General features: G+C 42.0%; 2 protein-coding genes across 2 annotated transcripts; both read left to right on the top strand.

The window, feature by feature from the left end:
• Positions 1-165: 165 nt before the first annotated feature.
• Positions 166-26,979, top strand: LOC124143810. The gene is made up of 29 exons (XM_048381184.1): positions 166-227; positions 619-730; positions 1,252-1,318; positions 1,906-3,093; positions 3,206-3,296; positions 3,724-3,833; positions 4,072-4,361; positions 5,668-5,755; positions 5,947-6,023; positions 9,105-9,141; positions 9,721-9,818; positions 10,261-10,383; positions 10,990-11,135; positions 11,654-11,789; positions 12,313-12,413; positions 16,954-17,113; positions 18,221-18,278; positions 19,292-20,473; positions 20,958-21,057; positions 21,553-21,677; positions 22,134-22,804; positions 23,011-23,098; positions 23,343-23,413; positions 24,335-24,371; positions 24,714-24,811; positions 24,968-25,090; positions 25,511-25,656; positions 26,110-26,245; positions 26,463-26,979. Exons 2-29 carry the CDS (start codon positions 719-721, stop codon positions 26,535-26,537), a joined length of 5,634 nt encoding a protein of 1,877 aa, XP_048237141.1. The 5' UTR covers positions 166-227; positions 619-718; the 3' UTR covers positions 26,538-26,979.
• On the top strand, positions 26,266-27,656 carry LOC124143792. The gene is made up of 2 exons (XM_048401609.1): positions 26,266-26,824; positions 26,940-27,656. The coding sequence occupies exons 1-2, from the start codon at positions 26,802-26,804 to the stop codon at positions 27,556-27,558; spliced, it is 642 nt and encodes a 213-aa protein (XP_048257566.1). The 5' UTR covers positions 26,266-26,801; the 3' UTR covers positions 27,559-27,656.
• The last annotated feature ends 264 nt before the right edge of the window (positions 27,657-27,920 follow it).

The following is a 27,920-nucleotide window of genomic DNA, read 5'->3' on the forward strand; positions in this document are numbered from 1 at the left end:
CATTCATGAACACGTTTGTTTGAACTTTTCACGTGGGAAACCAGGGAGCCTATAACTTAAAGTCAATCCGGCAAAACCGAAACCAACCAAGGGTCTCTGGCAAACGTGAATGAAATTGCGAGGTCGAGGAAATCGAAAGTTAACATAATCACCACAAGCCACACACACTGTCCGGGCAAGGTGCGAGGTGAGCCACGGGAGGTTTTATGACGGCCAGGGACACACTTGTGAGTAAGAAATATGCTGGAATACCTTTTCAATTTCAGTGTTATGCATCACAGAAGATCATGATATTTTGCATTGGTATAACTGATCAAACCTTCCATATTCAGTTCAAACGTAGCTGAACAGATCACATAAGTAGTTGTGTCAGTTATGACCATTCTTCTTTTGTGAAATACAAATGTTACTTATTACTTGCTTGATTATTCTTTATACTCATATTACTTGATAGCAGCATGGGCATATTACTCGTTACTGACCTGTGTGGATGATAGCAGCACAGACAAATTACTCGTTACTGGTACCTGTGTATGACTGATAACAGCATAGGAACAAACTCGTTACTGGTACATGCGTACTTTCACAGGTAAAGCTATACATTCATTCCTATTTCAGATTTTTCCATCTTTGCTAACTCGAAAGAACCTGTGAGGCACATGCAACTTTAGCAAGTCGCAGGCTAACATCTTCACATCACGCTGCTGCATTTACAGCAATGCCTTCATCGGTATGTACGCAACCGTCTTGTCCAATGGTGTGTGTTATAAAGATTCAAAGACATATAAAAAACCAGGCGATGCGCAACAACTACCAAAGTATTTTTGTAGATCATGTTAAGCAAAACAAATTAATGACACATCCAATCAATTCCATTTGTATATTTCCGTCAGTAAATCCACCTCCAGAATTCGGGTTGTCTGAAGTTTATGTCGATGTCTTTTGGCGCTTAGTGTCCTTTGCACAATACACCGGTGTTATCGTTTATCTGGATTATGAATGTAAAACTCCATTTCAAATGTTACGGAGATCCGTTCCACAAAGCGCTCTTAATGTTACCGTAACGACTTTAACTTAAGACAGTCGTAGCCTGACAATGGCTGTGAAGAGCGGTGCCCCCACGTCCATGACTCCCTGAGAGCGCATGGGTCCATATGCGTGTACAGACTACATCAGGTGTAAACGGGGATTGTGTATTTTTATGTTTGGTAGATGCTCGTTTTTCATTCAGAGTCTCTTGAACTATTACAGCTCAGGGGATGGGTGCTGATGTTTGTGTTGAGTACGTCCGTCAAGGAGAACATTCCGAATGCAGTCAGTGAGTAATATTATTCACATCAAGTCACTACCTTGAGCATGTCGGCAGTCATTGTAGGTTACGGGGAAATAAGTGGATTTGATAGTATATGTTAGCAAACTTAGATTAAATGGCTGTTGTCAGGGGAGATCGAATGATGTAATTATTGTTTTGTTAAGACTTGTTCGCCTCAGACTATTCTCTTTCACGCTTACAATCACTGTTACGAGAGCTTACTTTGTGTTGTGTGTCGGTAAACGCCGCACTCAGCCAAATGCCAGCTATATAACGGCGGCACTAGAGCTTACTAAGGTATCCCCTGTGGGGTTAACTGTGAATAGCTCGCCATGACCCAATGCTTGTGTATGACAAAACTGAGGATCGGTGGTAACAGTGTGCAATCACATGCTTACAGAAGTTGCCATTTAACACTTTGAATCAACCTAGTTTCTGCATATACGTCTTTTCCATACACGACAATGGCATCAATATTCCTGTTCTAATTGGATTGTTTTACTAGGCTCACTGATAGGATTGTAGGTGCTTGAGCTACTGGGGCTTGTGCTACATGTTTCATTTTAATATTTGATGCTTTACGATAATTGTAGGTACCACACAGCTTCTTCCTTCTGCGCACTCTGCCGGCGCATGGAGTAACCATGAAGACAACTGTGAAGATTCAAGCTGTGTGACGTGTAAACGGGGATTTTATGGACAAGGCAGCTGCAACATGACCTGTAACCAGCACTGCCTGCTGGGATATTGTACCTCCTCCACTGGGGCCTGTAAATACGGGTGTGTGGACACGACCAACTATTCGCTAACTTCGCCCTGGTATGGCCCATCGTGCAGTGAGAGTTGTATCAGTAATTGCTCCCCAGGTAGATGTTTCAGGGATGGGACCTGTTACCTTGGCTGCAAGAACGGCACCTTTGGAGAGAAGTGTGAAGATGCTTGCCCAAAGAATTGTAATCAGAAGTGTAAGAAGATTAGTGGAGAATGTGACGATGGATGTAAATCTGGGTTCTATGGGAAGTACTGTGACCGGTCTTGTTCTGTGAACTGTCTTGGCGGGAGATGTCACCAGAACGGAAAGTGTTACAACTGCACCGAGGGATTTCAAGGTGACACCTGTAACGAAACGTGTCCCAAACAGTGCGCGAGCTGTCTGCAACATGTAGACAATTGCACTGGGTGTAAAGACGGACGATACGGACAGAAGTGTATTGTTTGTGACAACTGCAAAGGTAAATGTAGGTTTAATGACGGTAGATGTACAGATGGCTGTAAAGAAGGTTACTATGGTCATCATTGCAATGTCTCGTGCAACAATGGCTGTCAATCATCTGTATGTGACCAATCAACCGGTGAGTGTTCACTGGGCTGTACTCCCACGATGTATGGAAAGTCATGCGACCAAATCTGTAGCAGGAACTGCATGGAAGGCCAATGTCATAACCGATCTGGAATAGAATGTTCCATTGGATGTCGTGCTGGCTTCTGGGGGAAGTATTGTGAACGACCCTGTGGTGGAGCCTGTCCCAGATGTAACAGATCGTCAGGATCATGCATGGACTGTACTAAGGGCACTTATGGACGCCACTGCGAGAGAAACTGTAGCGTGAATTGTTTAGAGAGAAAATGCAATATTACCGGAACATGTGTGTTTGGCTGCAGATCAAGTTTCCATGGTAACAACTGTTCCTTTAGATGTTCAAAACATTGCAGTACATGTGACCAGAAGAGTGGGACCTGCTCCAAATGTGTCACTGGTTGGACCGGGGAGCAGTGTGAAGGTGAGGAACGTGTATTGTACTCTCAAAATGGGAAAAACTTTCGTAAAAAATGCCTCAAAGTAATTCTGTGAAAATCACAAATATATTAGTTTGTGTTGTTTATTATTACCAGGTTCAACTAAGACGGTTGTGTTTTATGCACTGATGTCCCTCCTTCTGGTGTCGGTTGTGTTTACTATCATTCTTCTTGCTGTGAAGTGCAGGTACGTTCTGTATCCTGCGGCAAGCAGTAAACTTAGATATTTCCTCATGTTTGTAGCGGGGCGGTCGGGTAGCCGGTATTCGCCGTGAAATTGCTGGAATATTGCGTAAAAACATACTCACTCACTCATGTTTGTGGCTTGTTTCAAGCGCTCACTTATCATTGGGAGCCATATTTCTAGAAATGCTAATGCTATTTTACCTATAAAATCAAATTATGCATGCAATAATCTTTGCCTTCATGTTTACATTTTATTTCGGCAAATGAAGGCTAATCGCTCATTTTCCAATTGATTACAGGACGTGCAGAATACAAACATAAAATTTTAAAATGGAATTGACAAATAGAAGATTTATGACATGATGCTCTTAGAACTGTTTGTATCCAATCTTGATGTATATTTCTGATTGTCACGTTTCCACATGCAGGACGCCTCGAGGACAAGAAAAGAGCAACAAAGGTTGTTGCCGATGTTGTAAGAATACCAAACCAACAAATTATTCTTTTGATATAACACCCAGACAAGCATCATACGCATGTAAGGGATGCTTTTTGTGACTTTGTTGAGACTTATTAATGCTGCAGGACTTTCCCTGCGGCATCTAGTGTTATTAGAAAATGAATACCTAATTAACAGATGTCAGTTTTATCCTTGGCCTGCGCAAGTTTACAGAGGTAAAAGGCGTATTTAAAGTGTGAAATGCAAGTTTCATGTAGAGGATATATGAATATCGTGGTTCCCTTTAATGACACTATCCTTTTATCGTTCAATCTAGATGAAGAGTCAGAGCCCATCAATACAGGGGATGAGGAAATAGCTCTGTATCTGACTGGAGCTGGAGATAACGGTACTTCTGATGTAGGACCACAGTGTAATGATATCTGTGGAAGAGTGTCCTCTGCTACAACATCAACGGACCTGGACAGGTCTTCTGCTGCACGCATATCGTCATCCATTGTGAATATTCGGGAAGACAAATCCAACCAAACACAATTTGACTGCCAATCGTTCAGTGACTATGTGCTCGGATTGAAACGACAAAGTGGATTTTACAAACAGTTCAAAGTACGGATTGCACAGATACTGTTATTCCAAAAGGGATATTTTACTTCTGAATCACCATTAGTCATCCATAAATGATTGATAGAAGCACAATATAAGGCTGTAACTGATATCGAGGTAGCTAATACTTCATTGACGATAGCTTAAAGGGCAAGTTCACACGGAAATGAACCTATATTTCTTGTATTTTTTCCACATTAAAAGTGTAAACCTAGAAGTGTCATAGACAAAAATATAAAAATATCACAATTAATCAACATAGTTTTCGCATTAAAGCTATTTATATTTTTCACATTTACCAAGTGTTCTATTTCCATAACAAAAACACCATGGCTTATGCCCCTTGCAATATGACGTCATTGGTGCCAATTGATAAACATTATGACGTCATCATGCTTTGTTAGAGCCGCTTCACGTGGTGTAGGTACAGTTGTGTGATTCTTGCTTCTCAGATGCCAGCTAGCATAGTGTTATGCTGAGTCACCACTGCGCCGGAGTGTGTCGTAGGCCATGTTGTTTTACCGCAAACTGGTACTTGATATCTTTTGCGTTGAGAATAGACAGGGACCCAGTTGAATTGGCACCAATTACGTCATAATCTAAGGGGGATAACTCAGGCCTGTTTAGCTCGAAAAACGAAGGCCTCATAACGGCATATCATTTTCACACTATTGTGAGCTTCCTACTTTCACTGTGAAAAAAAGAGTGTATATTTTCAAACACAGATACTAACTAATTCTAAAATTGCGTTTTGTTTAGAAAAAGAAAGAAAGTAACTTTTGCGTGTACACTTCCCCTTTAATAGTATTTGCATAGCATTTATCGCCATTATGTCACAAATGAGCTGTTTTGTAGTTGTTGAGTTTGGTGGTAACCTATCTGATCGTGACACTATCCTCTTCAGGAGGGGGCACGGGTGGCCCAGTCGTCTAAGGCGCCGCGATTCGCTGTGCAGAGTTGCGTCCCCTGGACACGCGAGAAACCTATGATTGTGGGTTCGAATCCCAGTTCACCCCGATTATGTTTCTAGGTTTGTCAGCACCATACCCGGGCTCGTGGGTTTCACCAAAGTGGTAAACGTCTAGGACCTGCATCACTTTGGGCTTTCTTCCCACATTAAGCTGAAACGCCGTGATATAACTGGAATAATGTTAAAAGCGGCGTTAAACCCAACTCACTCACTCACTCACTCACTCTCTCTCTCTCTCTCTCTCTCTCTCTCTCTCTCTCTCTCTCTCTCTCACTCACTCACTCACTCCTCTTCAGGATGCTTTTGTTCAATGTCCTCTTGTTTATGTTATTTCTTCAGGGGCTGCCGGCTGGGGAGCTTGCCGTATGTTGGGAGAGCAAGACAACAACGAACCTCCCTAAGAACAGATACGTGAACATACTTCCCTGTAAGTATATTGTGTGCTTCATCAATACAAGCTTTTAAATGCAGCCATGAAAGAGCGAAATTCTTTCGTATTATATTTATAAAATTGCTAAAGCGTAACCTATTTATCAGCGATGTTACAACTGTTATGAGCAAACATTCATGATTGTTGATGATGTCATTATTGTCATGGATACATTGTATCATTTTTAGATGATCATTCGCGCGTGAAGCTGCAAACTGGGGACTGTGAGAGAGGGAAGGACTACATCAACGCCAGTTTCATAAATGTATGTACAGCTGTACAACTGAATGTATGACACACTCGACCTACAGACATGGGTGGAGAGCTTGTAGCATGTATGTTTGCGTGTATGTGTGAGTAAGAGTAAAAGGAAGAGAGAGTTCATATTACTGGAGCTTTATGAAACGCAACTTTGTCGAACATCCCGACTTGCCCTTACTTTATTTCTACGTGTCATTATTGTGTATCATTGGTACACCCTGTCTGCTGTTAAAGACTTCAAGTGTACAACTCTTCGTTCATTATTTCAGTGTGAACTGTAACTAAGGCGCTTGTTTTATCAGCCTACTTAAATTCTGAACATATATTGAAACACTTTTTACTTCCTGCTGTGCCTGTAAAATAATGTTCCCAGCATGTCAGAAAGTGAAATAACTACTGGACCATGTAAAATCAATTTAAATACCTTCATTGGTTTTTCTTTTCCTTTCTATTTGTATTTCAAACACCAATTGATGTTGAAGAAAATCCAAAGCAAAGTAGAGTCAAGGAGCTGACTACTCAATTATTTTTTTCAACATAAGCAGATGCTCTATTAGTTGTTTTAAATAAATAAAAAGATCGAACTGTATTCTTTAGACACTCGTTTCATTTCTTCAGCGAGTTCCTCACACCTCTTAACGTCCAGTGAGCTCACGTCCCATTTGCAGACGTATTCAAAGATGCCCTTTTGTTTGATACTTACCATACAAGAGGTCCTCTTCGGCCTTGTCCTGTCCTGCATGCGACAGACTTGTCCGAGCCAATGGAGTGGGTGTTGTTGGAGCAGGGAGAAGAAAATTAGGACCGTGCCATGAAAAAAAACTGGGTCACTCAAGGTAATTCCGAGGATGCGCCTCAGGCTGCTCATGTAGAAGGCATTGACATTCTTTTCTTGTCTGGAGGAGAGGGTTTAAGGCTCACTGAGAATGTGCTTTAGAGGCAAGCTCTGTAGTCAACAATTTTAGTGTGTGTTGTCTGCCTTTCTACCACACTCTCTTCGTCAGTCTGAAGGACAGATTATGTGTCAAGGTGGAGCCAAGATAGGTGAACTCATTCACGACCTCCAGTTCATGGCGTTAATGGCGATCGCTGTAGGCTGAAATACAAGCTTAAGGTGGCGATGTTGCAGTCTATGATGCCATGGGTCACCACTCCCTCTTCCCAACACTGACACGGAAGTTCATACAGGTGGCTTAGAAGGAGACCCTTTCCGCAGTTGATGGCCTCTGGAGGTATCCCATCCATTTCGAGCGCTAACCAGAAAAACAGCCATTCGATGACCATGCTCAGTTCCTCCTCCTCCTTCATTACTGGCAGGCACTAAATGGCTCCCAGGGCAGAGTCAGAGATGTTGTGTTGTGAGTAGAGCTCAACCCATCTCTACATCTGTTTGTGGTCGATTTCAAAACCCTGGATGTCCCAAGTGAACCGAAGTTAACCTTGGTTGACCAATGTTTGCTCATGTTAACTTCTGTTGTCCTAAGTTGACCATACCTACTGAAACCCTGGGATGCGTGATTCTGGTTAGCAGGCTCCAAGTGACGTCATCTTTAAGCTAATTAGTTTCATTTATTTATTCATTCATGAAGAAAAGAATTTTTATAAATAAATTAACAAGGTATTGATAGTAAATATGTATTCTGACATGTGTCAGGGAAATTTATGTTTCGATTGTTGATATAGATAATACTTAAGAATCAATAATGCAACTTTGATGATTATTTTTTATCTGGGTTTGACGTTCTACACGTCAGTTTAAGTTTTCTTGTTTTAAATTAACTAGGACTAGAAAAGGAACAATTGCAGCTTTGTCAAGCAATGAAACACTTGTCAACCTGTCACAGTTGTGTGTTATGGCAATGGCTGTTGAGATTCTCCTTATCCAAGCAGCCATCATTTGAACCAAGGTTGCATTTTATGGGTTTTATTGTGGGTGATGAGCAAAGTTCCCCTTGATTAAGGCTGGTTAACTAAGGTTGAATCTAGTCAACCCTGGTTGCCAGAAAAGTGGTTACCTCAGTTAATTGGGGTCACTCAAATTGCAGTGCCTGTTGCAGATTTCATGGACATCGTTTGCTTTTAGTTGGACCGATGTCTTTCTTGGTGCAGTGCTATACACCTTGGATGATCCTATCCTAAACACGCTGATGAGGCCCGTTGGATGTGACGAGTCGGAGGGTCAGAAGCCTCTCCATTCCATTCTTGCCAGACTCCATCATTCTGAGCATTGAGTCCTTGACAGCAAAGACGACGCCATGCTTTCTGGTTTGATCAGCTCCAGATAGCATGGTGATGTCCACTAGCAGTCCTCAGAGTTAGGAGGTCCCCTGACAACTCTACCGTCATGGTGCAAACATTCCAGCATCCCAACATAAGAGCTGGCTTCTTGAGTTTCTTTCTTCCTCCTCCTTGTTGTCTTGGACAGTTTTCCTTCTCCCATGAGATGAACCGACCAAGGCTGACAAGACCCCTTTCTCAGGTCTTGGTCTTGGTCAGGTAACAGAAGTTGTGGAGGACAAACGAAAGTAGCTGTGAATAAGACTTCTCAATAATAAAATACATACTGTTTATAGACAACCCCCCCCCCCCCCCCCCCCCCCCCCCCGCCGAAAATCAAATGGTTGCTTCCTGAGGTATGTGCAATAGTGATGGTGCAGACTAACGGCGGACTAGACACACGTCTCCTTCCCCGTTACTGTGAATCCAACAACACGACACTGAAACTGAAACCAGCCTTTGTTCTTTTGTCAACCAAGGAATACCATTGTTCTCAACCAACTATAACAGTGACTAATGAGCCACTGATATTTGAAAGACAAGTGCAACTTTCACGTTTATGAAAAGGGATGTTTTTCTTTTCATATTGAAATACTTGTTACATTAATCTCTCCATCAGAACAATGCTTTCCTTTACACAACAAAGTTCAACATTCCAAACTTTCACATACAATATAACGTTATATGTTTGCATAAAACTAAAAAAAACCCATATAAACAGCTGAACTAATTATATAGATTCTGAAGAAAAAGCGACGAAGATGATATGTGTATATAAGAGATGTTTAATCAATGTTTAATGTTTCAGGGCTATGGAAAACGGCGTTTCTTCATTGCTTCCCAAGGTTAGTATGTGTCCCTGTAGGATGGAATATGGCGTCATTAAATAAGCCTTATAAATGTTAGTAGAAGTGTTAGTACAGTAATATCTCGAACTTTAGAAACTTAGAAATGAATGGTACCCGTAGTTAGCATAGCATTACATATAACACACTCGTATAACACCACATAAACCACACTCGTATAACACCACATATAACGCTCTCGAATAACACTGCGTAATGCTAAGTCGTTAATGATTGGTTAGACGACGGAGTAAATATGTCAGCTTTGGGCTCATTCCATGTTTTCATTTATCCTTGTTTGTAAATACACTTGATATGAATGTTGATAAGCAATTCTCATTTGTAGTTTTGTTTATTGTCCTATTGTTTTATTGCTCATGGTTTTTTTAGTAGTTCAGAACCTGGCGTAATGCTTCTGTCTAAATACTGATCACTCGATGCTGACAAGATTGTATGATGTATTGTGCATGTGATAAACATGGGACAGTGTGTTTTCTCTTATAAGATCATTTAAAAGGAATACAAGAGAATCGTTCAGCTACTGAATGTGTACAGTGTTGTTGAACTTATATTCAACAGGACCATTGTTGGATACAAAACCAGATTTTTGGAACATGGTACTCCAAGCTGGGGCTAGTACCGTCGTCATGTTGACAAACTTCCATGAAAACGGCAGGGTAAGTCTTTGTGACGTAGGTATCTGAATTTTGCAGTTTTCATAGTTTGATGCTGGACACAAATATAAATGTGTCTCCTGGTAACAACATCTTTTATTGTTTGGTGGCATGTTCTTCCTTCAGGAAGAAACAAGCTCTTTCGCATTCCGGACCCTTTGTGAACAATGTCTAAATAACTATTATCACTGTGTGTGACAGCACCTCGGTTTTAAGGAAGGGATCTGTGTGATTCTTAACGACTGTAACAAGTCATTGGTGAGGTGAAATGGGGTTCAATTTTTATTGCACTTATATCACGACGTAGATGTACCATCCTTTAGCATCCTTTGGTAAGACGCGGCAAGGGGATCAATCCAACGACCTTCCGCTCTCCGACCAGACTCTATCCGCATGGAGGCGGTTGTAACATATGTTAGAAATCTAACGTGTATTTGTCTGACAGGTGATGTGTAGTCAGTACTGGCCAGATCTTGAGTGTTTTGACCAATATGACGACTTGCGTGTCAAGAATGACAAGGAAGTGACAAGAGCGGACTACACTGTCAGGACATTTTCCATATCGAAGGTACACAAGGTCGTATAAAGAAAGGACGGGTCTTTTGGAGTGCTTTATTTCTGATTGTTGTTCAACTTTTAAAACATCCCTAAGAGGATGTTACAGCAATAAGGTTCGATGCTCCTACATGTTTATTTACTCTATATTTTCCCGGTTATTCACTGTGCAAAGTTGCGTCGCTTGTAGTAGCGGGACAGGTTGGTCCAGGGTTCGTGATCTTTAAGTTCAGTGTCCGTTTCTTGGGTTGAGCCTAAGTGAAATATTTGTTAGACAGTCCTTTTGGTGCTCACATTCCACGTCAATCTGGAACGTCTAATACAATAGAACTTCTATTTAGAGTGGAGTGGATATCACTTTGTATAGTATTAAGGTAATGGGGGACTAGCCCAAGAAATTGGGATTCAAGTCCCACAGACAGCACTTTGCATAGAAGCTAATTAACCCCGAATTAAACACGCACAATCACAAGTTGCTCCCGTGGCATCAGTTAAAATGGAACAAGGCAGAAATTGGTACCAGACCGCGGGTAGAGTCTACTTGTATACTCGAACATCTTAGAAATACATCTTAATCCAAATACTAGTAGGTGATCTCTCCTACCTCTAACATTGGCAGCATGGCAAGGACCCCAACATGTTGACCCACTACCAGTACACAGCTTGGCCTGACTACGGCCAACCAGTGGACACACAGTCTCTCCTCAACTTCTACACGGAGGTGAAGGTGGCGCATTGTGCTGGGTCCGTCGTTGTGCACTGCAGGTAGATAGGGGACCGACCATTTAATATTCTTGGGGGGGGGGGGGGGGGGGGGGGGGGGGGGGGGGGGGGGGGGAAGGGGGAACTGCTACGATTTTGTCGACCACATGTTTTTTTCAGTTCCATCCGTAAAACCAGACATTTGTTTTATTAGATATATGAGTCTAAATAATTATATTTTTTTAAAAACACCTTGCACAAATGGTTTTATTACAGACAATCTACTTTCTTACCAAAAATCTGAAGCAAAATTATTATTTTCAAGCATTTTCTGGGACAATCTTTTCTTCGATAAGACCCCAGGGACCCCCAAGAGTATCAAATGGTCGTCTCTAACTATACCTATGAATGATAACCACGAACCATGATGCCTTACGTTCTGACTAATGTCACGTTAGGCAATTGGTTCTTTAATGTTCACTTGAATCTTGAAGCTGTGGATTTACTACTGAGCTACTGAGCTATTTCCCTGTTTGAACAGCCCTTAGTGTATACACGTTGTAGAGTTGATGTGTTTTCAGTACCGGAGTCGGGAGAACGGGGACCTTCATTGCTCTGGACTATTTGCTGGACCAGGCCTCAGCGGAGGGTGTTGTTGACGTTTTCGAGTGTGTAAAGAAACTTAGATACCAGCGTATGAATATGATTCACCACCAGGTATAGTGATGCAATGTACTTTTTGATTCTTTTCATGATGAAAGGAGACTAACGGGTTCGGGTGGTCAGGCTCGCTGACGTGGTTGATGCATGGCATGGTATCCCAATTGCGTGGATCGATGCTCATGATGCCAATCATTAGATTCTCTGGTCGAGACTTGATTATTTACAGACTGCCGTCATATGGCTGGAACATTGCTGAATGCGGCGTTAAACAACAAACAAATAAAACGAACAAACTGTTCATGATAAAGGGGCACACGTGGCTTTATCGTCTCAGGTGCCGCAATTCGCTGTGTGGAGTTGCCTCCCTTGGGTGTGTTTAAAACGGGGATATATATATAATTCATATGTATGAAAAGATTGCACTTCTTGAATACCATGTACCACAATTTTATTGACATGACGTGTATATATATACTGTACCTGCTGAGATGAATAAAAAAAGAAAAAGGATAAGAAAAAAAATAATGTGGCGTAAAATTTGTCCAAACGTTCAACATTTATGAACATTTTTGCCCAGGGTGAGTATGAGCTACTGCACGACGTGTTGGCGCTGGCTTTACAGTCAATGAGTCCTGAACTGAGGTCAACTGAAGATAACCCAAGGTGTCAAGATGTCACGTGAAGAAGTATCTAGCCCGTGCGGTGTGTACTCAGCATTGTAATGTTGTGTCCACCCTGTGAAGTGCTCTACCCAGCATTGTAATATTGTGTGTCCGTCTTTCCCGCGTACACGTCCAGAGTTTACTTATTGCAGTTACATTTGGCTTGTGAATCTACGAATTGTTCCTTGTTTCCTTGTGTATAGTATGTACATAGTCATCAGTCCAAATAAACTTGTTCTCTTTTGTATTGAGGTATGTTGTTTTCCCTTCCACTAGACAGCCTCCATGGCCGCCTCTGGAGAATGGACGGTCTTGGCTTCGATCCCCGGCCGCGTCAAACCAAAAGACTTTAAAATATGGTACTTGTTGTTACCTTGCCGGCGCTTGCCATTAAGGGTCTAAAACAAGGACTTGTCTGCTCGGAGTCAGTACACCCACCCAGGTGGGTACAATGGATAACTTCTCTGTTGTTCCTCCTTGTGACATTGCTAAAGGTTGCGTTGAAGTCACTCACTCTCACTCTCGTAAGTCAGCTGCTTGCTGCGACTGCAGAACGAGTCAGAAACTCAATGCAACGTCATGGTCCTGGTTGAATCCACGTGGGCACTGTGGTCTGGTATAAGTACTCAGGTTGTTCGAACTGAGAATTACTCGACAAGTAGGTACTAGGTCCAAGTGACTTGAGTTAACCAAGTTTAACTATGCGTTACAGTATATATAACTATATTTTGAATAAATATAATGTCACAACGAGTTTCATAACGCAAAAAAAGACACAGTTACCTGTATGATATGTCCGCATTTACTTAAGTCAGGACCGATATTCAAGTATTTGCATTACACTATCCCGGTCACTGGTATTGGTACACAGAACTGTATTCGATGTCCGGGGTCATGACGATCAGAACCTTTGAGATCATTTTATCCATGCGTCAGTCCCCGTGACCTCTATCCTACATCATGCAGTAAACTCAGTCACCGTGACCTGTATCCTACATCATGCAGTAAACTCAGTCACCGTGACCTGTATCCTACAGGCTGAAGTAAACTCAGTCCCCGTGACCTCTATCCTACAGGCTGAAGTAAACTCAGTCCCCGTGACCTCTATCCTACAGGCTGAAGTAAACTCAGTCCCCGTGACCTCTATCCTACAGGCTGAAGTAAACTCAGTCCCCGTGACCTCTATCCTACAGGCTGAAGTAAAATCAGTCCCCGTGACCTCTATCCTACAGGCTGAAGTAAAATCAGTCCCCGTGACATCTATCCTACAGGCTGAAGTAAACTCAGTCCCCGTGACCTCTATCCTACAGGCTGAAGTAAAATCAGTCCCCGTGACATCTATCCTACAGGCTGAAGTAAACTCAGTCCCCCTGACATCTATCCTACAGGCTGAAGTAAACTCAGTCCCCCTGGCATCTATCCTACAGGCTGAAGTAAACTCAGTCCCCCTGACATCTATCCTACAGGCTGAAGTAAACTCAGTCCCCCTGACATCTATCCTACAGGCTGAAGTAAACTCAGTCCCCCTGACATCTATCCTACAGGCTGAAGTAAACTCAGTCCCCGTGACATCTATCCTACAGGCTGAAGTTAACTCAGTCCCCCTGACATCTATCCTACAGGCTGAAGTAAACTCAGTCCCCCTGACATCTATCCTACAGGCTGAAGTAAACTCAGTCCCCCTGACATCTATCCTACAGGCTGAAGTAAACTCAGTCCCCCTGACATCTATCCTACAGGCTGAAGTAAACTCAGTCCCCCTGACATCTATCCTACAGGCTGAAGTAAACTCAGTCCCCCTGACATCTATCCTACAGGCTGAAGTAAACTCAGTCCCCCAGACATCTATCCTACAGGCTGAAGTAAACTCAGTCCCCAGGACCTATGTCCTACAGGCTGAAGTAAACTAAGTCCCCCTGACATCTATCCTACAGGCTGAAGTAAACTCAGTCCCCAGGACCTATGTCCTACAGCCTGAAGTAAACTCAGTCTACGTAACCGCTATCCTATAGCCTGAAGTAATCTCAGTCCCCTTAACCAATATCCTACAGGCTGAAGTAAACCCAGTCCGAAGAAACGGGTAAGATTGGTCTTCAGCAACCCATGCTTGCCGCGACTCTGCTTATCGCATGAGGCGACTAACGGGATCGGGTGGTCAGGTTCGCTGACCTGGTTGATACATGTCATCGTATCCCAATTGCGTGGATCGATGCTCATGGATTGGAACGACAGACACGTTTTATTTATATATATTTATATTACCATTTTAAAAGAATGACATGGTTGATGTACAAAATATATTTTCTCCGTTTGAGAATGCAACGGCAGGTTTTGGTAGCAGCAATGCATATTGCATACTACCCTCGTTAATCGGTATTACTATTGACCTAGTCTGGTGTTACAATGTGACCGTGATGTCGTGACCAGGAAACGGTCGGATTATTCTTATTATAGTAGTATAATTACGCATAACGCGCGGGTTGAAGTTTGGTTTCACACCGATTGTCATTGAAGTTTCTTTACTAAGCATGTCTCTGTGGTCGTGGTATTGCTGCATTACTGCTGACGGTATGAAACTGCCCTCCCTGATTTATTTGACATGTTTTTTTTCATTTGATCAGGGAAGAAAACTATAAGTGAAAACTATAACTATTGGGTTTAACGCCGCTTTAAACAGTGTTTCAGTTACACCACGACGTGCCATCTTTATCAGGGAGGTAAGCTGGAGGTAAGCTGGAAGTAAAGCAAGCCTTATGTCGTTTACCACAATGGGAAAACCGACGAGTACGCATGAAGGACGCAACTCTCTCTCCTCCCCCCACCACGCAGACACGTACCACACGCACCACACGCACCACCATCAGCACCATGAAGAAAAGGTTGTTTAACATTCATATAAAAGTTTAAGGAGGAGACATGTGTAAATCATAACATAACATTGAATGAAAGGCTCTCGTGAATGAAAGAGGACAATCATCAATCCACGTGTCAAGTTGGATTGTTCCACAGCCTGGCTTAGCCTGCGTCGTACTTTGTCCATCGTCTTGTGCTGTATCTACTTTGTTTGCCAGTAACACCTGACATTCCAATAACTGTATGAACTTGTAAAGTACACTCTTCATAAAATGAAACGCACAGGTAGATTTTTACTAAATGTATTGTACCTAAAGTCGATAAATTTCATTTAAATATCATAGATACAAATATGAAATTTTGTCGTTGTACAAAGGCATTGAAAATTGTTCATTGTCATGTCACATAAGGCCTCTAGGTGGCGCTGAACTCAGTATCTCGTGTGACCGCCCCGGGCAGCAATCACGGCTCTGCATCTCCTCTGCACTGACTGGATAAATGTACGAATTCTGTCCTGCGGAATTCTGCGCCATTCTGCGCCATTCTGATTGTAACGCGTTGGCCAGTTATGGAAGTGTCTGTGGCGTGTTCTGGCGTTGACGTACACGTCGATCGAGTTCATCCCAGAAGTGTTCGATTGGGTTGAGATCCTGAGATCTCGACGGCCAGGGCAAAACGTTGATGTTGGCATTATAAAGGTAGTCAACCGTGACAGGAGCTGTGTGCGGTGGGGCGTTGTCCTGTTGAAACAGCTCCCTCTGGCGGTAAATGATTGGAAGAGAAGAAGGTGGGGTTGAAGAATTTGATTCATGTAGCGATTTGCTGTCAAATGTCCCTGAACCACAATCAATTCAGATCTCGTGGTGTAGGATATTGCCCCCGACACCGAATGACACTACCGCCACCGAATTTGTCGAATTCACGACGACGATAAACACGTTGTCTTCCATCTCGCCGTTGAAGAAGAAATCGTGATTTATCGCTTAACCACACTCGTTTCCAGTTTCTTAAATTCCAAGTTGGGGCGGTAGCTCGTGGTCGTCCGGTTCTCGGACGGTCTGTAGTCGAATTGAACTGTGTGTATCGGTCACAAAGGCGGGACGTGGTGGACGTTGAAGTGGCGGGAAAGAGAAGACTGCGATTCCCCTCTTTGGATACGTCCTATGGCGATGTTCCGATCGGCAGCGTTGAGTCTCGGCATTTTCGAACATGAAAAATGTTGACAATTGAATGACAAATTCTTGGCTTATGCTTGCCTTTTTATAGCCACTACAACGAGTTACGAATGCCATAACTTGCCCGTGCATTTGGCTTTACTGTTTTCCTCCATGACGTTTTTGAACAAGTGTGAAAACAATGCCGTTTAAGACATTGCAAATCGACAATGGCTGCGTTTTGACGCACCGTGTGTCGAATATCAGGCCACCAACATTTTCCTATAACATCTATCCAATTTATATACCGGAATTTTTTGCACTACCTGTGCATTTCTTTTTTTGAAGGGTGTATTTCATGGCGCACTGGTTGCACCTGATAACCCGACAAGCAAAATTTGCAACTTAATATGTTTCTAACATCTGTGCATGAGTACAGCCCACGCGGCTGGGCCTTTGAAATTATTTTACTACGCAGAGCGAGCGGTACACTACGTGGGGAGCGAGATACCGGGAAAACGAAACCTATTGTAGACAGTCTCTAACGTAATGTGATGCGTCACACATCCTGTTTTCAACGCACAATCCTCAGTGTTGTATCAGTACCCTAAAGTACAGCCTTGTATCAGTGCCTCACACTCCAGCCTTGTATCAATGCCTCACAGTGCAGGAGCCTGCAGAACGATACAGAATGTCCTCTAGGCAGCAGGTAAGTGTCGAATATGTGGAGATCTTCTGTGTATGTCTTCATCCTTAATGCTGCCCCTTGATATAATATATTACATTTTCCCACTTGAGGTCCCTCTTGCCATAACAGCACATTAATGTGGGAATTTGGCAGTTATTTGTTCATTTGTATCATTTTATAATTCATGTAGGCTTTTGTATATCATTTTAATGCATACGGAAGAGAATTTATGGATGTCAAGTTCTTTATTATGAGGATCACAACGTTTCGGAGTATATACTTACTCCTTCGTCAGATCATTCACACGATGAAAGGTTTAGTATATACTCCGAAACGTTGTGTTCCTCATAATAAAGAAGTTGACATCCATCAGTTCTCTTCCTTGTGTGTATCACTTCTAAATGCCTTTCAAAGGCTCATTTTAATGCAATATGTTATAACCCTTTTCTTTTTATGTTTCATTTCATCTTTTTATTATTAGCAGCAATACTCTTTTATTTAGGCTTTTTCCTCATTTAATTAATCTATTTTAATCTATGTTATATTTTTATTGTATTCTAATTTATTTTAGTTATAATATATCATTTTATAAAGCAGTAGCAATGATGTACGATAATATACTAGTATGTGGATTGTGTAGGAGTGGGGGTAATATTTAGGACGTGGAAGGTGATTGGGTCGATAGGGGGTGGTGGTGTATGTATGGAGTATGTGGATGCATACTTTTACATGTAAAAAAATTGTAACATACAACTAACAACAATACCGATACATACACATCGTCATAATTACATATTTCACCGTCCTAACTTATAGGCTATTAGTCTACCTTCGCATTTCATATCAAATTTATGTCCCGAGCGGAATGGTATATATACATATTTACCTAAAGCTGACTAACATGGGGGCAGGTATAAAAATTACACCATTCGGGGTAGAAACATGATGTGAAATGTGAAGATCGTTTAACATCTTATAATTAATATCCTTATTGTTCAGGAGTACATAAATTCGGCAAGTTATTATTTCCTTTTCATTTACCATTTCATACATCAGATATGTTTAGTGCATTTTCATGTTCGTCATAAAAAAAATAGTTTTTATCTACACGTTTTCATAAACCTACAGTTTGGGATGGTGCTGGTTCTTATCCTGTACTTCAAGGAGGATCTCATCATGGTAATCGGTCAGTACCACTTTGTTCACATTTACTGTTATTGTTTTAAGGGGGCACGGGTGGCTCAGTCGTCTAAGGCGCAGCGATTCGCTGTGCAGAGTTGCGTCCCTTGGGCACGTCAGAAACCTATGATTGTGGGTTCGAATCCAGGTTAGCCCCGATTATGTTTCTAGGTTTGTCAGCACCTTACCCGCGCTCGTGGGTTTCACCGAAGTGGTAAACGTCTGAGGCCTGCATCCCTTCGGGCTTTCCTCCCACATTAAGCTGACACGCCTTGATATAACTGGAATACTGTTAAAAGCGGTGTTAAACCCAACTCCCTCCCTCACTATTGTTTTAAATTCTAGCTGATTCTTTGCATTTGATGCCATGTTTTCGGGGAAATTCAGATGCGACTTAATGTTTGTTTTTCTCTCCTATGGTAATACTTGTCAACTGGTCCAAGTTCACTATTTTCTGATGACATCACAGTTCTTGTTCAAAACCAAATTACATCGTTTGCGATACAATCGAGCATGCTTTTTCTACCAAGATTTCAAAGAGCGCCATACCACTCTTGATCAGTTCTTTGATCAAGGTTAAAACTATCAAGGCCTCAGTAAAACTTTTAGGTTTTATGGTAGTCATGTGGAGGATATTTCCAAATTTGACGCATCAGTGACAAAAATGATATCCGATGCATTTCCCTATTTTGACTTGTACCATATGTTCCCGGTTTTTTTCGGGTAACCAATTGACTTGCCATTGCATGTGTTTGTGACGGGTGCAACCTGTGGGGCAGGATACGCACGCCTTTTCGCGAACACCTGGTACCATCACTATTTGATTTGGATTCATAAACACATGCTTGTTATATAATCGGAATCGTACAATCGCCTTTGCTTTATGCAGAGATTTCTATTGAATATGGAAAGGGATTTGTCGCTCTACTTACAACTCAGGATAGGATTGTAGGTGCTTGAGCTACTAGGGCTTGTGCTACATATTTCATATTAATATTTGATGCTTTACGATAATTGTAGGTACCGAAAAGCTTCTTCCTTCTACCGCCGGCACATGGAGTAACCATGAAGACAACTGTGAAAATTCAAGTTGTGTGACGTGTAAACGGGGGTTTTATGGAGAAGGCAGCTGCAACATGACCTGTAACCAGCACTGCATGATGGGATATTGTAACTACTCTACTGGGACCTGTAAATACGGGTGTGTGAACACAAGTAACTATTTTCAAGCTTCGCCCTGGTATGGCCCATCGTGCAGTGAGAGTTGTATCAGTAATTGCTCCCTAGGTAGATGTTTCAAGGATGGGACCTGTTACCTTGGCTGCAAGAACGGCACCTTTGGAGAGAAGTGTGAAGATGCTTGCCCAAAGAATTGTAATCAGAAGTGTAAGACGATTAGTGGAGAATGTGACGATGGATGTAAATCTGGGTTCTATGGGAAGTACTGTGACCGGTCTTGTTCTGTGAACTGTCTTGACGGGAGATGTCACCAGAACGGAAAGTGTTACAACTGCACCGTGGGATTTCAAGGTAACACCTGTAAGAAAACGTGTCCCAAACAGTGCACGAGCTGTCTACAACATGTAGACAATTGCACTGGGTGTAAAGACGGACGATACGGACAGAAGTGTATTGTTTGTGACAACTGCAAAGGTAAATGTAGGTTTAATGACGGTAGATGTATAGATGGCTGTAAAGAAGGATACTATGGTGATCATTGCAATGTCTCGTGCAATAGTGGCTGTCAATCATCTGTATGTGACCAATCAACCGGTAAATGTTCATTGGGCTGTACTCCCACGATGTATGGAAGGTCATGTGACCAAACCTGTAGCAGGAACTGTATGGAAGGCCAATGTCATAACCGATCTGGAATAAAATGTTCCATCGGATGTAGCGCTGGCTTCTGGGGGAAGTATTGTGAACGCCCCTGTGGTGGAGCCTGTCTCAGATGTAACAGATCGTCGGGATCATGCATGGACTGTACAAAGGGCACTTATGGACGGCATTGCGAGAGAAACTGTAGCGTGAATTGTTTAGAGAGAAAATGCAATATATCCGGTACATGTGTGTCTGGCTGCATATCAAGTTACCATGGTAACAACTGTTCCTTTAGATGTTCAAAACATTGCAGCACGTGTGACCAGAAGAGTGGTACGTGCAACAGGTGTGTTCCGGGCTGGACTGGGGAGAATTGTAAAGGTAAGGTACAATTCGCAAGCAGAGTTACGTCCCCTAGGCGTGCCAAGATCCTCGGATCGTGGCGCGAATGTAAGATTCGCCCTGACTACGATCCATGTCAACGCCGTACAGGTGCCCGTGGCGTCACAAGTGGTAAACGCCTTTGACCTGCATCACGTTGGTCTCTCCTAAAATATACGATAATTGTATAGTGTTTGTTTGTTTGTTTGTTGTTTAAAATCGGCGGTCTGTAAAAAATCTAGACAATATCATGAGCATCGATCACGCAATTTCGATACGATGACATGCATCAACCAAGTCAGCGAGCCTGACCACCCGATCCCGTTAGTCGCCTCTTACGACAAGCATAGCCGCCTTTCACGGCAAGCATGGGTCGCAGAAGACCCATTCTACCCCGGATTAGTTAAATACTTATATATTAAAGGACTTCAATTCCCACGGTCAACTCTAATGTTACTCAACTTAATACAAATATCTGTTACAGAACCTACCAGAACAGCTGTGTTCCATACCTTGATGACCGTACTTGTGATGGCAGTTGGTTTCCTTGTCTGTTACCTGATCTACGCGAGTGTTTGCTACATGTGAGTCAGCCATTGTCCCATAACGACTACATACTTCCTTATTGTAAAATGTCCCTGATCATATTTATGTTATACTTCATGACAAAGGGACACGGATGGCTAAATCATCCAAGACAAATCATCCATACAAAATTGCGTCCCCTTGACTAAAAATCCCAGATTCACCCTGATTGTTTCTTGGTTTGTCAGTCCAATACCCGTACTCTTGGGTTTCCTCAAAGTGGTATTCACTAAAACCTCATAACTTTAGGGTTCCCACCCATACCAGCTGACACGCCGTGATATACCTGAAATATTGTTCAAAGCGGCGTAAAACAGAACTCACTCATTAAAGTCAGCTTTACATTCTTAACAAAGTTTCTACATTGTTGCAGAACGGGGGATGAGCTGATTCGTGAGCATTATACAAATATCTTTGTTTCAGCGACTACTCTTCCTGGTTGCATCCGTTCGCTCGTTCTGTCTTTCGTTTTCATGTGTAACTTGTCTTTCCAGAACGAGACAAGTAAGGGAGAACGACGAAGGGCAACTCTTGCAGTGCTGTTTGAAATGGTTAAGCAAAAGAAGAACCTCGGCAGATTCATTTGATCCTATTAACAAAGAATTCGGCGTTAATTCGGGTAAGTGAGTGAGTGTGAATTGCATAACACCGCTTTCAATAGAATTTCAGCGTGTCAACTAGATCCCGAAGTGATGCAGATCTTACACATATAATTCACTGTCTAAACTCATTAGCACGTTATTGTGCTGACAAACCAAGAATCATAATCAGGCCGAATCTAGGATTCGAATCCATGATTACAGGTTCCTGGTGCACCCAAGGGATGCAACTCTGTACAGCTAATTGCGGCGTATTAGACCACTGAGCCACCTGTGGCTCCACACGTAAGACACGGGCAGTTGCATGTGTTCATTCAACTAAACGAAACACGTACATATCTCAAACAAGCACACAGCCAAGCGCGGACACTCTCCAAATGAGAGACAGATGCCAGCATAATGTTCGTAAACTGTGAAATTTAAAAAAAAATTAATAATAGCATAATCTTCATACTAAATCATATTGAATCTTTCAGATTTTTATTACGGATCAAAAAGACTGACGCTATACGACGAAAAGAACAACATCTTACCATGCTTAACACAGAAAGAAATCCTCGCTCTAGATAAATCCAGTAATATGAGAAACAGCGTCAAGCCATACACACTGAACAATGACACCAACACAAGCCACCATCGCCCCTGTGTTACTAACGGCAGGACTGTGTCTCAGTGTCGTCTCGACCATCAACAACGTAGCAGGGGTCAGCAGAGGGAGCACATGGTCACCCCCAAAGAGGGACGCGATAGAAGCAGCACAAGTGATGGGCGCGATGTATCAGACCAGTCAAGAAGCTCCATCGGATGTTCCAGAACTGGACAGAACAACTATGAAGATGCCAGATATGCCAACGTCAACCATATACGAAGGAAAGACAGTGATAAGAGTATTTCTATACCGAGATTCAGCGTATATTATGATCATCAACGAGGTGGATCAGAGACCTTCCGATCACCTGGAGGATTGCAGCTAGTTAGAGATGACTGTAAGAACGAGACATTTGAGGGTGAATCAAAGACTCCAGCATGTGGCGGAAAGGTTGGGATGGGTTCCCCTAGACTCGAGACAACAGCAGTGGACTGGCGATATTTCATGGAATACCTACACGGAATGAGGCTTCATGATGGGTTCATACAGCAGTTTGAAGTTAGTTACATGCATACACATATCAGTCATATCCTTGTTAAAATATCATTTGATAATGTCTGCAATGGCGGTGAATATATTCTTGAAAGCAGAATGGTAGAAAATCATGTGTAAATTCGATGTGTAAAGTTTGGACGAATGATTTAAAGTTTATTGTATTATAATCGCAGGAGAAAACTGTTCAAAACTGTGCGTTATTGTTGCAGGAACTACCAAAAGGCGAGCTTGCAATGTGTTTGGACGCTAAGAGGCCCGTCAACCTGTCACAGAACAGATTCAAGAACATGCACCCGTGTATGTATACATACCAATGTCGAAAATTGTGTGGAAGTATTTTTAACAGTTGATCTCTAACAAGGATACATACCCATGTTTGATGTTCCTCACAGTAAAAGGCTGTTCAGCTCTGTGTCTTGCGATTAGCAAATAAATATTCCTATTTGAATGATCTAGCCATATTGCCGCTACTGTTTTTTGTTTGTTTGTTTTTATTTTTATTTTAATTTTTTTTGCAAATTAATGCCTTTATTCGTTTCAGACGATCACTGTCGGGTAATTCTCCGGAACAGTAACAGGGCTAGTGATTACATCAACGCTAGCCACATTAATGTAAGTAAAGTTTAACATCTTGCTCTGATGACGTTATTGTTTCTCATGCAGTAAGATCCCATTATTTACCACCGTGGTATGACTTGACTATTGCAAACTAGGCATAACGGCATTCACTCATTCCTTCAGGAGAGAACTGAGAACGTATACAAGCTATGCTGATGCAGTGCCTAGAGTTAAATGTTGGCTCACAGTTTACCAACACTGTTGCATCTTCAGTCACAACACACATAGAACGCATTTTTAACTTTTTGATTATGTTTGTTCACCTTTAAATACCATTCATGTTCCAATCGTATCTAATGGTGAGTGCAAAATGAATTCCTTACCTTATTAGGGATGTATATAACATGTGTTTGAATTTGGAATTTCAACTTTTCGTCAGCTTATAGTGAGCGAATTCTGTTCAACTCCGCTTTGAACAATATTCCAGTTATATCACGGGGTGTCTGCTTGATGTGGGAGGTCTGAAGTGGGGCAGGTCTCAGACCTCTGCCACTTTGGGGGAACCCAGTAGAACTGGTATGGTTCTGACAAACCTAGAAACATAATCGGGACTAATCGAGATTCGAACCCATGATCATAGGTTGCTGGCGTACCCAAAAGTGAGTGAGTGAGTGAGTATGGTTTTACGCCGCTTTTAGCAATATTCCAGCAATATCAGGGCGAGGGACATCAGAAATGGGCTTCACAGATTGTACCCATGTCGGTAATCGAACCCGGGTCTTCGGCGTGACGAGCGAACGCTTTAACCACTGGGCTACCCGACCGCCCCGAACCCAAAAGGACGCGGCTATACACAGCGACTTGCGGCGCATTAGACGTGTTAATTCGGCTATCTTCATAATGCCATTTCTAAATATATATTATGTATGTTTATGTACAGTTTGTTCAAAGGGATATACTGATTTTTATTCACAGGGATACGGAAAATCTGGATTCTTCATAGCCACACAAGGTGAGAACAGTTTGTTCATGTTAATGTGTGACCAAATATTACCATAGCTGCTTTCAAGAGCAATTTCTTGTCTTTGCAATGAGCTTAACGATGATACTGTGTATGTAATTAAAATAATTGAATTCACGCTACTAATTAATGAATCAGGAAAGATATGATACATGTATACCTAATTTTACTACATCATTTTCGATAAGATCTGAGATCGTCACTGTAACTTTAAAGTTGTTTTTGAGTTTTCCTTGAATTGGTCTCTTTCATTTGATTTGGACGCAATTATATTTCTTCTGACAGAGACCCATAGTCCCAGTGAACTGTTTTTTAATTGTGTCTTTGAAACAGGACCTCTGCAAGAGACAACAGCGGACTTCTGGAACATGGTTCTTCAATACGAGGTCACAGCAATAATAATGTTGACAAACATTTTTGAAAATGACAGGGTATGTTTTGTAGTCATGACAATTTTATTCTCAATCTGAATGGCATTGCATTATCATACTTTAAATATTTACACAATTCATATCTACTAAGTTGTTTCTGTAGATACAGAAATATGAAAACAGACTGTATGACTATTTTGTGTCATGGTTATCCAGTTGAAGTGTGTGAAGTACTGGCCGGATGTGGGAGCGGCTCGGCAATATGGCGGGTGTTGTGTTCAGACAGTCCAGGAGGAGAGCGAGATGGACTACACGGTCAGGACATTGTCCATAGCACAGGTAATAGAAAGGACATTGACCATAAAACAGGTAAAAGAGCGAACAGTATACAGGACATTTACCATAGGAAAGGTGGAGGAGTGGCCATTGTACCAACATGTGTAAAACCACAGTACCAAGGCAATCTGCTCCCCCAACAACCAAGCCAACCGACTGAGTTGAGACTGACATAAACATTTTCCGACACGTATAAATGGAACCGGCTTAAAATGATGAATATGGTATTAATGCATATTGTCTTGTTGAATATCTTATTTTTCACATTGCATGAATAAGAAAAGTAGCTTGGACATGTATTCTCTCAAATGCCCTCGTATTCAGATTGATATTGCCACAGTAAACATTCTGTACAAATATGTCACATTTCAGTGTGTTTGAGTACACGGCCATCACATAACATCTTCGACATTCTCGTTTCAGGGAGGTGGACATGGACACCAGATTTGCCAGTACCACTTCACGGCATGGCCTGACCACGGACTGCCATACAGTAGCCATTCTCTTCTGGATTTCTATAACCATACCAAGACAACATTTGGTGATGGCCCCATAATTGTTCACTGCAGGTAATATCACCAACATCCACGGTGGAATGTGGGAAACAGATGACTGTAGTAGAATCATAGCAAGAGTTAGTTGGGGTTGGTTGTATGGATGAAAGGATATTCGAGGCAAAATTTACATTTTCGTAATAAAAATACTGTGGGGTAACCATAGTTTGTATCGGGTGTTGGGTGAAAAGTCAGAGATAACTTATTGGGTTGCTGAAGCTGTTGTATGTTTTAATATCTTTGATAATAAGTTTCAACAGAATCTTATGAGTGAGTATGTTTTTACTCAACTGTTAGCAATATTCCAGCAATATCACGGTGGAGGACACCAGAAATGGGCTTCACACATTGTACCCATGTCGGGAATCAAACCCAGGTCTTCGGCATGATGAGTAAACGCTTTAATCACTAGGCTACCCGACCGCCCCAACAGTATCTAATAGTCTGATGATATTTGTATCTTTGTAGTGCAGGCATTGGTAGAACTGGAACATTCATTGCTCTGGACTATCTGATCAACCAGGCAATGGCGGAGGGTGTGGTGGATGTGTTCCAGTGTGTGAAGAGGCTCAGATATCAGCGTATGAACATGGTTCAAACTTTGGTTCGTTCAATAATATTCTTTTACATTCTACTCTGTCATGCATATGAAATTGATGATCCTAATTTCTTTATTGCTATTCCTTGAGAATTTGTCTCCTGAAATAATCCCTGACTTCCCACAGAACTAAAGAAAACCATAATCAGTCGATAATGTAACAATTGTTCTGTATACAATAGTTCCCATCAATTATCCAATGAAGCAGTTTTTCCTGTTACAGGGGCAGTATGATTTTCTACATGAGGTGTTAGGGCTAGCCTTTCTACAGCTGTCAATGGACTACCACAATTGCTGAGTATCTCACATAGCATGAAGTGAATCAGTGTCTAAACATGAAGAAGCAGTGTCCTAAACATGGAATAAGCAGTGTTGTAAACTTATGAGCAACAGAACACCAAATATGGAAGAAGCAGTGTTCCAAACATGGAATAAGCAGTGTCTAAACTTTAAGAAGCAGTGTCCCAAACATGGAATAAGCAGTGTCATAAACGTGAAAGATACAGTATCCTAAGTATGGAAGAAACAGTGTTGTACATTTAAGAGAAGCAATGCATCAAGCATGGAAGAAGCAGTGTCCCAAGCATGGAAGAAGCAGTGTCCCAAGCATGGAAGAAGCAGTGTCCCAAGCATGGAAGAAGCAGTGTCCCAAACACAGAAGAAGCAGTGTCCCAAACACAGAAGAAGCAGTGTCCCAAACATGGAAGAAGCAGTGTCCCAAACACAGAAGAAACAGTGTCCCAAGCATGGAAGAAGCAGTGTCCCAAGCATGGAAGAAACAGTGTCCCAAACACAGAAGAAGCAGTGTCCCAAACACAGAAGAAGCAGTGTCCCAAACATGGAAGAAGCAGTGTCCCAAACACAGAAGAAACAGTGTCCCAAGCATGGAAGAAGCAGTGTCCCAAGCATGGAAGAAGCAGTGTCCCAAACACAGAAGAAGCAGTGTCCCAAACACAGAAGAAGCAGTGTCCCAAACATGGAAGAAGCAGTGTCCCAAACACAGAAGAAGCAGTGTCCCAAACATGGAAGAAGCAGTGTCCCAAACACAGAAGAAACAGTGTCCCAAGCATGGAAGAAGCAGTGTCCCAAGCATGGAAGAAGCAGTGTCCCAAACACAGAAGAAGCAGTGTCCCAAACACAGAAGAAGCAGTGTCCCGAAGAAGCAGTGTCTCAAGCATGGAAGAAGCAGTTTCCCAAACACGGGAGAAGCAGTGTCCCAAACATGGAAGAAGCAGTTTCCCAAACACAGAAGAAGCAGTGTCCAGAAGAAGCAGTGTCCAGAAGAAGCAGTGTCCCAAGCATGGAAGAAACTTTCTTGAGAAATATATGCCATTTCAATATCAACTGCTGTGTATCATATTTTTCAGTTTCTTTTCCTCATCTCATATCTAAGAAACATTACTACCTTCTTTTAATAATAAAGACTTAAAATATACAATGCATATTATGTTGTTCATTAACCTTTAATTTATATATATATCATGTCGCCACTACATGTCTTGAATTCAGGCAAAATATTATCTTTTTTGGAATATTTGCCTCCACTCAATACATTGTGTCATTTCATGATGGAACAATGCTTCTAGCATATTACTGTCCATTATTCATTGTTGAGTAAAAAATGTGAACAGACAAAAGAAGTGATTTTGTTGGACATTAATGAACAAGAATGAAAACTTTC

The sequence above is a fragment of the Haliotis rufescens genome, unplaced genomic scaffold, assembly GCF_023055435.1.
Source record: "Haliotis rufescens isolate VD_foot unplaced genomic scaffold, xgHalRufe1.0.p SCAF_1, whole genome shotgun sequence".
In the NCBI taxonomy this organism is placed as follows: domain Eukaryota; kingdom Metazoa; phylum Mollusca; class Gastropoda; order Lepetellida; family Haliotidae; genus Haliotis; species Haliotis rufescens.

Excerpts from the sequence above, each read along its gene's own strand:
- LOC124143810 (XM_048381184.1), top strand. Across the intron at positions 3,834-4,071 it reads CAGACAAGCATCATACGCAT|ATGAAGAGTCAGAGCCCATC; the intron begins GTAAGGGATGCT and ends CGTTCAATCTAG. Across the intron at positions 23,099-23,342 it reads ATTCAAGAACATGCACCCGT|ACGATCACTGTCGGGTAATT; the intron begins GTATGTATACAT and ends TATTCGTTTCAG.
- LOC124143792 (XM_048401609.1), top strand. The coding sequence starts at position 26,802 with ATGGAAGAAGCAGTGTCCCAAGC. Across the intron at positions 26,825-26,939 it reads GAAGAAGCAGTGTCCCAAGC|ATGGAAGAAGCAGTGTCCCA; the intron begins ATGGAAGAAGCA and ends AGTGTCCCAAAC.